We start from the raw sequence: 12473 nt of genomic DNA, 5'->3' as shown, positions 1-12473 counted from the left end.
GCGCGCACACAAAACAGCGCTACGTGGCGCGGGGAAAGGCGCTTAACTGCCAGTAGGCAGCTTCCACCACCCCGAAATTAATTTATAATTAATTACACTTAACGTTGCCGTTTAAACAGCAATGAAGGAATTGATAAACCCCGCTAAGCAGAGAGAGAAAGAACAAAAGGCGCTGCTGGGCTGCGGGCGCCCCCTGGCGCGGACAGCGCGGTACTGCAGCGGCGGGCGGGGGGCAGGGACACCGCCTTCCATCGCGAGCCATGTCGCGACATGACTCCCCGGGCCCTCGCCTATTCATGGCAGACGGGGAAAACAAACGGGGAAATACAAAAATTTTTTTTTTGTTTCCAGTGCAGCAGTATCACTGCAAGCCTTCAGGAGGCAGAGGCAGGTTTACATGGCTATTTACAGATGCTTCTAAAAAATATTTTCATCTTGCGTCCCGTTTCCACCCCCGCTCCCCCAGCGTGATCCGCGGTCCCTCCTGGCCCCAGCACCCCAGCGATGTGCTCACAGTGCTCACAGAGCACACAGAGCTCACAGCCAGCCCACCTCTGCTCGGTACTGCCTGAAATCCTTATTGCTTTGGGGGTTTATCCATCAGAAAGGTTTCCACAACCACAGCACTAAAGCTTTTTGTTTCTATTGTGCTGGAGTGCTTGTGTATTCCTTCAGTGGTACTCCCGAATATGTTACAATGAGCAATGCTGGTGAAGGGACAGGAGGTGAAGGGATAAAAGTGACAATTAGAAGAGCGCTTTTCCTTTAATCAAAACCCAACTAAGGCAAAGATTTTCTTAAAAACCCAAACAACAGAATCCCAAACCAAAAATGCTTCCCAAGTCTCAGCTCTAAGCAATTCCATAGTCTGTGCTGTGCTTGAAATGAAATACAGACTCAAGCTACATCAACTTGTCTCTGTTCACTCCCTTTGCTTTCTTCAGGAAGTTTTCATGGAATAACAGTCCCAAAATAGGCCAGTCCATCCTGGAGTGCAACTTTTAAACACCCTGGCCTCAGAAAGGGAGGTCTCAAGTACAGAGGCCATCTTGTTAAAGGAAGAAATCCTCAGCAGCAGGACTGCTTGTGAGAATAAAGTGTTATTTATATAATAAATACAGCCATGTATTTATGGGGAAATACAAAGTAATAGTCCTATTTATGCAGAGCAGAATTTGTTTTCAACTGCACCTTTTCTTTCCAACCTAATTTCTCACAATACAACCCATTATGACAGAAGGGTCTGAAAAAGCTTTTTATATCCTACCAAATATACACAAGGATAATTAGTTCTCTTTTGTCATTCTTCTGTAAGGGTTTATTATTGTGGAGAAGCTTTTGCAAATTGAAAGAGGTTGCATTGCATTCTGGAGGGAGTGCTGTTCTTGGTTTTTATTGTGTAGAGATAATTGAACAGGAAAGTTCAGGAAAAAAAAGTGAAAATATAATTCATTATGAACTCTATAGGAAGATCAGATTACCACATCTTAGTTCTTTTTAGACCAGTATTTTATAATTACATTCCACAGTATGTTATGTCATGCTATGTAGGTGAAGTTTCGTACTAGATAGAAGCAAGCATTAATGCAAGTTTTGCTTCTTAAATTTATCAGCTTTACTACAAAACTTATAGATTTCATCTTATCTAGTAAATACTCTCTCTATAATCTTTAAGTAATTTGACAACCAGTGAAGAAATTCAGTGTTAAAGTCTCCAAATTACTTAATTCACTGTATGTGAAAGTTATATCATTTGCCTCAAACACTTCCCAAAAAGTAGCCTCTAATAATAACCAATTCTATTTTAAGAATTTAAGGGATCTGACTTATATAATGATCCTGCTGGGTTTCACTTTGTCATTGCTGTTAAATCCCATGCTTTTAAATAATTTCCAGCTAGACCAGGAATTAAAGAGCAATTGACTTGCGTCCAGTATTGTTCCATCATCTTTCTCTACCTTTAAAATCATCTTGTGGAAGTTGAATGCTGATCAGGTGCAATTATTTTGCCCTCAAACTACTGTCTGTGATGTTTTGTAAGGTTTGGGGTTAGAGCTTTTTGCCTCTCTTCCTTTGGCCTTACAGACATGAAGCTGGCTCTATAGATCCTGGAAGAGTATTATTCTTCCACCTCCTAACCTCCCCTCACATAAATTGAATTAAAATGTACATTTTGAGGTAAAAGCCTCTTTGAAGGCTTCTACACCCATATTTTCACCCTTACATGCTGTGACTTCAAAACGTGTATATAAACAAGATAAAGGATCAGCCTGTGCCTGAAAGATGAAACAGGAGAGAGTGAAACTTCGTTGTGTTTAGAAAATTAAATCTGTTCTCTTAAAACCTGAGAGCATGAAGTTCAATGTCACTGCTGCACAGTTTCTATGGAAGTTTCTATCTGAAAATTCTTTTTTTTCTTTTGCATTGCAATTCCTCCCATATAAAATGCAGTAATGGGACTTGGCATCAATAGAAGTTTAAGCATATATGTAAATCCTTACAAGACCATAAACATTGTTCTTTAAGATTTATCTTTCAAAGCTACTAAGATATTGAGAGGAAACAAATCTGTACCTAAACCAATGCATATTTTAAAACACAAGGCTGTATGCTTTCTCCTCATTTCAGGTCTCCTGATCATTGCCTTTAAAATAATGATGTATGTGACATATTTTGTGCCACCAAAAATCTTCCACAAATTAAATCAGGAAGTTAGAAAGGTTTTTTTTTTTTAAATTTAAGACTGCAGATTGCTGCTTTGTGAAACGTGATAAGAAAGAAAGAAAGAAAATTTCTAGAATGAATCAGTCTATCCATGTGTTAAGTTTTACAGCTGGATTATAAACCCTAGGGAATATGATGTCTATAATGGAAATGTTTATACATCCTTAACTACAGCTGTGCAAGCACACAGTGCTCTAATACAGCACACAGATAAAGATTTACACTGGGAAAAGAGAAAGCTCTTTACAATTCAAATGTAAATGATACATAATTCTGAGGCACTGAATATTTCCTATTATAGTAGAAACACCCATATGAAGCACTGAACTGTATGTATTGTCATTGCTTTCAATCCCTTCATTTATGCTGAAAAATTGCAAATCCTTTATGCATGGAGCATTGAAAATGAATAAATATTTTTGAAGAGGTTTCATAGAATTTAGAAAGCTCTGGTCTTATTTGAGTCAGCCTGTGATGTGATCAGAACTTGTGTCAATTATGAAATCTCAGGGACTGAAGATGTCTTAAGCAAACTTGGTTTTGTTCTTTTTTGTGGTATTTTATGAAAAGAGGAATTTCATGCAATAGTCTCGAAGGAAATAGAAGATATCAACTTCTCAAATTCAAACCAATTATTGTACTTATTAATACATAACTGCTGAATTTTAATGATCTAACTGCTCTTAAAATACAGAAAAAAAGACTTCAGTCCAGGCCTGCAGGATGGATGGAATAGCATGCCAGTATCTATTCACATTACTTAGGCAAATATATGCCTCCAAGCAAACAGATTCAAATCAATATTAGTTTCCTTGTCCTTCTTTCCCAATCCAGATCTAATTGCCTATGTTGTAATATAATTGCTTCTTCCAAGCTTTTGGATTTCATTAACTGCTTTTAAAGAAAAAATCAACTTGCAATTTTTTTGACCGTAAAAGGACAGGATATAGACCATTATAGTGACTTAATTTTTAAAAGGAAAGCTGTGACTTTCAGGAAATTGAATTTTATTCCAAGCAGTAAGATTGAGATACAGTCAAACATTTTAAGATGCCTGCAAGGAATTGCAACAGGCAAAATGGTCTGAGAAATTTACAAAATATGAGTTAATCTTCCTGCTGTTCCCTCTGCAGTAAACAGGAGATGGACTCGTCCACAAAAGCCACCAAATTAGGCTCCTGGATTGAATTGGACAAGCCAGGAGCTTTTCTGTAGACTACTGAAAGTCAATTAATGCAGGCTGGTAACATTTAAACTTTGTGGAGTCTGAACTGGTTTCAGTGCCAGCTTTATTTCTCACTGCAGGAACTGGGAACCAAGGAGGAGCATAATACCTCTATATCAATGTCCATCTGATGTAAATGTGACCAAATTCAGGAAATATTGAAAAAAAAAATCGGTGAATTTTCAGGTTTTTTTCATTCATAATTAAGATGACAACAGTATGGTCAGCAGCTCACAGCAATGACAGATGGACCTGGCAACAGGGGATGATTATGTAGAAACAACACTTAAAAGTGGATTAGAAACATAATATTTAAGTTTCCTAATTTTTATAGATGAACAGAGAAAACAAGATTCAAAACTGATGGCCCAAAGCAATAACACAGTATTTCTCCATGAGCTCAATACACTTGCCAGCTAACACCCCCAAGAAGAAATTACTATGCTATGCAGTTTCTTCCTATTTACAAGAAACTGGCAATTCATATCTGGCTTATTTGAAAAGAACAGAGCCAATCTATGTTAGATATGATAACTTCAGCATACCCTTGAAGAGCCAAAAGTGCAATTTAAAAAAAATACTTACTTATTCCACGCTTGTCTAAGGTTTTTAGGGCCATACTGTGTAAACCGTTCTGTAAGAAAAAGAGGTACATTCAATTACTTCACTAAACCCAGGATTAATTAAAAAAAATATTTATCTACTGTCAATTTTCATAATTTCATCATTTCTATGTATCTCCTGCAGCTCAAGTCCTAAGATAAGGGAAAAAAAACCAAACTAACCTATGAGCAATTGCCATACAAACAGAGCAAAAAAAAAAAATACCAAAAAAAAACACCAATACCAAAAAAGCCCCTAACTTGTTAAACCAAATGAAACCAAACCAGCATGACCTAAAGTTCATTTATTGTGGCATCACCAGAAATTGAAAGATTTACAATTGCTTCTAAAGTAATTTTTTACTGCTACAGGAAAAAAAGAATCCTGAAATCTAGTATGTTTTTCTTCTTCATAACAAATACAGTTTCTGCAGCCTCCCATTCTCAGGATGCTTAAGAGTAAGTGTGGGTCTCTGTGATACACAAGAGCACACAGAACATGACAGACACATAAGTCTATTTTCTAAAGAATATATTTAAATAATGAGCAGAAGTAACAAGTACAATGATAGCTTGTTTACTCAAACATTAAGTTCTTCAGTTCAGATAGAAGTACTTTCCCACTCATATCCAAGAAGATGCTTGATCTGCAGTAGGAGTCTAGTTGAGAAAGGAAGATGCTATGTAAGCTGCTGCAGAAATGAAGGGTCAGTCCTTCCTCAGCCTCTTGAACAGGAGCTAAGTGCCTCTCATGTAGCAACAAACGAGTTCAGCTGAAGAACAGAGCAACATTTTCCATGAAGACTCATTGCACAGAAATCCTGCCATGTAGACTGGTGCTCACCATGGCCAGCTACCCTAATGTGATTGCACTAGTTGCTGTGTAGAAGTTCTAAACTTACAAAATACTCCACGAAGTTAAAAAAAAATAAATTACTTCCTTTCCACTCATGTGCATGACATTTAATAGACCCCAATGTGCAGTTGCAATAGTATTTTTTATATATATGCACACAGATATACATGCATCTTGCTGTGAAAAACAGCTGTAAATGCAACTTCAAAGGAGTTGTGTTGAAATTCTTGTATTTATATACTTGCTTGTATCATTTCTAAAGCTGTCATGTACATTTCATACACAGTCAGTTCTGAAGATGCCAAAACCAAGGCAGAAGCAAAATCCTTACATCACTGTGTATGCTTTGATTTTCTTTCTTATACCTATTTTTTAGGGTTTTTGCCCCATTAATTAAAAAGACAAGTGCAGAAGCTTCAAGTTTAATTTAATTCACTATTGGAAGTTACTGATCAGTAAACTGTGTCTGTGGGCCACTTCATGTTTACAAGTTTTGTTGCAACCATACTGATACAGTTAAAGAAATGAAATCACTCCCTTTTAGATATGTGTGACAAGTGTACTGGAAACTGGAAGCTACAAACTATAACCTTCAAGTTTAGTTTGCAAAAAGGAATTAAATACATGCATATATGCAAACAGATACCCACTGAAATTGGAAAAAAATAAAGACTTTCTATATTAAGTAAATTGTCCAACCATAACGCTGGCAATTCAGTTATGACAAGGGACTGAAAAATAAAATGCAGCTAGGCAGTGCAGTTTAACAACATGTCTGAGATACACATGGGAGTTCAGCTAACAAACTGCAAATTTGCACATTAATGTGTTTCAGTGCAGAAAAATCTGGGTGGAAAGAGAATTGAACTGACTTGAAGCGCTGCTGAAAAGGTAACCTGGACCTCAAGAGAGACAGATTTTGATTTTATGTGTCATTCTGCAATATGTTTTGGTCAGATACTGAGGTGGTTCAAACTGGCAGAGCAACACTGACTTTAACAGAGCCACATCCACTCACAACATTTGAGAAGTATCATATACAACATATTTTCTTGACCAGACTATCTGGTGTTTATTTTAATCAATTAAAGCTTTTTTTGCTGTGGGAGGAAAGCCCCAGAGTCAACCACTTGGCCAAATTTCCTTAAGGCTTTAGTGCCCAAAGATCTGCTCCAGTTCTGCAAAAAGCCTGAAAAACTATTGCTATTCCAGATTAATTTTTACTGAAAAAATTACACACGGGAACCAGTTATGTAAATGCTGTAAGGGACACACATGAGCAAAACAAACTTCTCAAGGGGATCTTCCTTTGCTGTCTACAGTTCCAGTCTAAGTATCTTTTTAAGTAAGTACCTTATACATCATAATTATCAGGCAGGGAGAGGGAAAACTGAGGGGGAGAGAAGACAAGGAAAGGGCAAAACCCTGTCTATAGAGAGGCAAATGTTTAGTCCATAGTCCTTAATTTCAAACTATTGAATATGCTGTGACTGCAAACCATGCTTCTCCAACTATTGGTATCAACTCCTTCCTCTCTACTCAAGCAGATTAGAGGCTTACTTTACATGATTTATACAGAAAGAAAACACACATTGATAAAATAACAGATCACATTTTTCTACATAATTCTGTGGCCATAGCTCCAACCAGAGTCTTACTAACTTTCATGGACAAGATAATTAGATGGGATTATTGTGCTAATTAAGACCAGCCTGACGCACATGCCAGCTCATAATATTTTTCTGAATTCATCATTTAGAGAATAAAGAAGCAGTGAAACCAGCTGATTTTAGTTTCAGAGTTTCCAGAACAGAGAAGCTACGAGAATCTTGTCCTTGAGCTGCTCCATCACTGTGCAGTTTTTCAAGTCCTAAACTATGAAACCACAAAATTACATACCTAAAACCACCAAACTTGCAGTCCCAACACAGGCAAAAAAAAAGAGGTAACTTAACTTCACAACTTTTTATCTGAGCATCTCCTGCTTGTATCAAATTTACCACAGAACTAGAATTCAGTCTCCCAGTTACATCCTCAGGTTTGCTTCTGAGTCATTTTTCAGAGTGAATGACTCTCCCACACCTGTATGAATGCCTCTGTCCTTTACTGCTCGATGGATGCAATAAACCCAAATCTAAAGCTGTGACCAACTACACAAAATTACACTCTATGATACTTTCAAGCATATATCTTTGATATTTGCTTTTTAGAGGCTGTCACTGATATGTTCATAAAGAACAGTAATATAAGTCTGTATGTGAGACTGGGAATTCTGCAGGATGCTCCACCACAAAAGAAATACTCGCCTGACATACTGAGAGGCAACAGCACTGGCAATCACAATCTCAATCCAACCTTGTGGAAGAAACCCTGTCTAGCAAAAACTTAATTCCTCTCCCTCAGAACTGAAAAGCAAACATGTACATGTGAAAATTTCATGCAGACACTCACAAGATCACCCCCCCCCCCCCCCCCAGCCATCCTCCAGTACACGCAAACCACTCTCAAGAACACAAGGTGCACCATCTTGCTGAGGCAGCTGCTCACTCTCATCAGGCTGAGATTAAAGAAACATGAAAAACTGTAGGTTTACAGATCAGGATCTCAGATGTATTTTGAATTTTTATAGTTCAAATTATAGGTATATATACTGGAGTTCAAATATTTTTAGATTATTGTTATTAAATGTGTTTATTTTTAGTAAGAACTCTGTAAGGCAAACACAGTAAGTACATCTGAAATTTAAAGTAAAAATTGTGGTTTAATTTCCTTTACGCAAACACTTCAATATTTGCCAATTTTTTGGCAACAAATTCAGGGAACAAAATTTGATCCTCTGCACTTTTATCCCAAATATGCAGTCCTCATCCTCACTACCAGCTATGTCTCACTGTTACAGACCTGGCTTTTCACATGGGTGCTGTATTTCACCTAGTAAAAGGTGAAGTTTTGCTTATGGGAAACAAAAGAAGGAAGAGATTTTTAGTTTTGTTTAAATAGCACAGCACCTCAGAGTGTTTGCTATTTGCTTCTTACAAGGCCAAGGTAGCCAAAATTTGACTAAGTGGCATGCCCACAATCAAACGCAGTGTAGGGATGCCTGTATAGGACTGCATAAGTTTGCGTAAGAGCAAACATCTAGTATTCCTATTTGTTATTGGAAAGATGTAGAAACATCTTCCTGTAGCACAGTTTTTACTCTCAAAATGTCACTTCCACACTCTCAGAACCAAGACTTTCTGCTCTGCTGGGCACTGCACGCAGCCTGCTCAGACATGGTGAGTGGGGCAGTCACACAAACGTTCTCCTGGCAGCACAAGGGTCTGAGCTGCTCTTTGCTTCACACCTTGCAGCACAGCTTACTCAATGCCTCGTTTGCAAAGGGAGTTTTTAGGACTGTGCCCCACAAACAGTAGCATCAAGAGGTTAGTGGAGTAACAACCGCAAAATGGAAGCAGAAATGAGAAACCAAAGGAAGAGAGGGAGGGAATTTCTTGAGCTAATTAATTTGACAAACTTGATGCATCAAAAAAATTACATTTTTAAAACAACAGCTTTCAAATTCTGACCAGTTTGAAGGCAGGAGGAAAAAAAAACAACAACAAAAAAAAAACCAAAACCAAAACCAAAACAAAACAAAACAAAAAACAAACAAACAAAAGAAATAAAAAAAGGAAAAAAAAAACAAGCATGTCCAGAAAGCTCATCCATTGCACTCAGCAGTACTAAGTGCTCTTAGAAAAAACAGTGTTTCTTTCTTTCTTATTTCCTTTAGACAAAAACTCTACAGCAACACTGTTATATGTGCATACTCACTTGTGTGCCCACACATATACCCTCCATGTTCTGCACTGCAAGCATCATTATGTGCCTGATAAACACGCTCCATCTGACAGCCCTGCATCAAGGGCAGGTTCAAACAGAAGCGAGTTTCAGCAGAACTCACTAGTGAGCTTATTAACAGACCACTGCAGGAATACTGGTCTGCTGTGAGAATTGAAAATATAAGCACTTGCATTTTAAGTAACATAAAACAAGATGAGGGTTTTTTCCACTTTTATCAGTCAGAAAAACACATGAACTGTTGTACCTTTGCCACATTTGCTTTGAAAGGACATAAGATAGGCAAGAAAAGCCACAAAAGAAATTAGAGGCAGAACACATTATGATTTTTAGCTTCTTTTTAACAGTACTGATAATCAGCTTCTAGTGTAAACCAAAGAACTTAAAATGCAGTTTGACTTCAAGGCATTTTTTTATGTTGTTAATCAAAACATGATGGCTAATATGCATTCCTTGATTAATGTTCTTCTCTATTTAAAACCAAATGTGATTAGCTTAAATTCAAATATTTAAACATCACCATAATTAATATTTTGGAAGGTCTAATTCATTATTTTTTGAAAGGGTTTTCTTTACATATAATTTAAAATTCTAACATGACTAATACTGTATTGTGATATATAATAAGACATATACCATTTTTTAGTAAAGATTCAATGCTAAAATTACTCAAATTATGTTAGCTAAAGATATAAAGACAAGCATCCATATTGACAAGAAATTTTTCAAGCTCTATAGTATTTGCAACACTAATGTGCAATTAGAGTTTTTACTGAAGTTCTGTCACAACCAGAGTTTTATCAAATACATGAGCCAGACTTTGGAGTTCTGTATACCAAATATCCTGAGAAAAATTACAACTCCCTCCCCTCCATCCCATCCCATCCCATTCCATCCCATCCCTTCTTCTCCCTTCCATTTGCTTTCAAAGAGCACAGTTTGTGTAAAGAGGAAGAATAGATGCTGTTTCCTACACTCCCTCCTGAGCCTGAGTAAAAAATGTAATTTTAATACCCAGCATTGTCTGAAGCATTGGAGTCCAACATTAAATGGTTCCACCTTTTAGCAGAGCTCACCTTGCCTCCTTTGCACACATAATAAGTTACTTTAACTTCTCAGCTTAATGTAATTCCATTTAAAGAATGGTGAAAACACTGACAACACTGCTTCCCTTGGGTTGCGGACACCACAGATTGAAGAAACACTAAATAATACAGTTTAGTTTTGGCAAAAGAGGGGGAGGAATTAGAAATTAATTCTCCTTTACAAATAGCCCTCCTTTCTTCAAGTACTCAAACTCTTGAAGACTACATCTATCCCAGTAATTTAATTAAGCTTGGCCGAGACACCATCAGTGTCCTGCAGCACTGCTGCAGCACCTTCCACTTCCATCCTCCAATACAGGAGATGGGGACTTCTTACAGGGAACAGTCCCTGGCCCACAGAACTCCCTAACCCTAAGAAAGCTTCCTAATGCCCAGGAATTAATTATTTAAGTAATTGAAGTAATTTAAGTAAGTGCTAATTGTCATGAGGTAAAGGCATACCAGAGGCTGCTGTGACAGACTATCAGCAGTGGCTTCCACATCTCCTGGGAACATTCCCTGACATCAATGCAGATGAAAACAAGCAAGATATTGATCTAGCATGTAACAAAATGTTGACAGGCTTGGGAGAAACTGGGAAAACCTGCTATGAAAGTTTGAAAATCTGTATGTTCTCATACACAGTATGTTCATGTTTGTGCCAAAGGAGTTCAGTCTCTCAGTCCAGCCCTACTCTAAAAGGAGACTTAAATATTTTGAAAAAAATCTGGATGTCAATCAGCTGTTAAGATGCATGTAGGCAGATCATATTTCTAAACCAAATCTACATTTATTGATCACATGGGAAGTAAAGTAGAACTCCTGAGGGAGAATACCAGCTCTGCACTGGTTTTGTCCATCATGGACTTGTGATTTTTTAATAAATCCACTAAGCACTCATCAGTCCCTGGCAAAATCCATGTTACACACTATTTTCTATGAATGCTTTTTCCTTACTGCTTCTTTTTGTGTTCTGCTTTCCCTTTAAGGAGAGACTTTTACCTCTTTTCATCCCGGTTTTAGGGATTCCCTTTTAAAAACCAGTGCTCAGCAGATGTTCCCACTGCCTCATAAAGGCACCTTTTCAGGTGTATTACTCTTTATTGTATCTGATCGTCTGTGGAACATTGTGAGGTTCAGGCTCATACACCATCGGCCCAAGATTAAATATTTAACTTTCTTTCACCTAGAAACAGTATTGTAAAGAAACTGAGGTACAGCGAACATTACAAAGCATTCTTATGTCTTTTCCACCTTCCTAACAAGTTCCTTCCTCTCCTTGACCATTACCATCTCTTCATTGCCACAAACAGTTCATTTATCTTCTTTGTGACTATATCTTACCTTCTCCCATTTTACTCACTGACAGTACCTCCTGATAAATCTCAACTTCCCAGGATGGAGGTTACACAGCATCAGTCCCAAACACTAACACTTTCCTGAGAATGTCAGGAAAGTGAAAAATTGTCTTAAGTGTAGATATTTATCCAATTGCTTATCCTGCTCACTTATTTGGACAGGACTCAATCCAGGAGAAATGGCTGGAGAGGGAAAGTTGATAGGACTCCAGACTAAAAAAAACAAACGGGAGATTTAATAACAATGAAGAACGTAATGCACAAAAAATCAGGAAGACTTTGACGCAAGTCTGGCAAGGAAGTAGCTTGTTTGGGAATACTGTTTCACCTCTACTCATACAGGTAAAACATAGTTAATAAAGTGGTTAATTCATTCCTGGAGATACAGGTCCAGTGATATGATTGATGTTTGAACCTGTTTTAGTTCAGCAAATCTACATATTTCCTAAAGCATTGCAACAAAAGAGTGAATAGTGAAAACATGTCCTCCAAATCTAGGGGATCATGTTCATCACTGAAAGTGTCTCTGTCCAATGGCCTGTAGCATGGGGCTTGTTGTGTGGATGAAACATTAAGATTCTATTGAAACAGCAACTAGCACTTTTTCACAATTCCCTCAAACTGTTTTCCTATTTGAGCGCAGATAATTACTTTCACAGTAATCCAGACTTGCTGGGTTTCATTGGTGATGAAACCAATGAAATGATGATTCCTGAGTACAGGAAGATTACAGCGTCCAGAACAGCTTCAAAGTGAATCACAGAGGTAACCCAAAGTTAC

General features: G+C 37.6%; 1 protein-coding gene across 3 annotated transcripts in view; it reads right to left on the bottom strand.

Annotated features, from left to right (window-relative positions):
* CDK14 (cyclin dependent kinase 14) overlaps positions 1-12473 on the bottom strand; it is a 248760-nt gene that overhangs the window by 19984 nt on the left and 216303 nt on the right. For all 3 annotated transcript variants that reach the window (XM_062494811.1, XM_062494819.1, XM_062494827.1), the window contains one exon: positions 4535-4583. In XM_062494811.1, the coding sequence (XP_062350795.1) occupies positions 4535-4583 (49 nt within the window). The remainder of the gene's footprint in view (positions 1-4534; positions 4584-12473) is intronic.

Source organism: Cinclus cinclus, chromosome 1 (genome assembly GCF_963662255.1).
Source record: "Cinclus cinclus chromosome 1, bCinCin1.1, whole genome shotgun sequence".
In the NCBI taxonomy this organism is placed as follows: domain Eukaryota; kingdom Metazoa; phylum Chordata; class Aves; order Passeriformes; family Cinclidae; genus Cinclus; species Cinclus cinclus.
The sequence above is the reverse complement of the archived record's forward strand: the minus strand, read 5'-3'. Positions and strand labels throughout refer to the sequence as shown.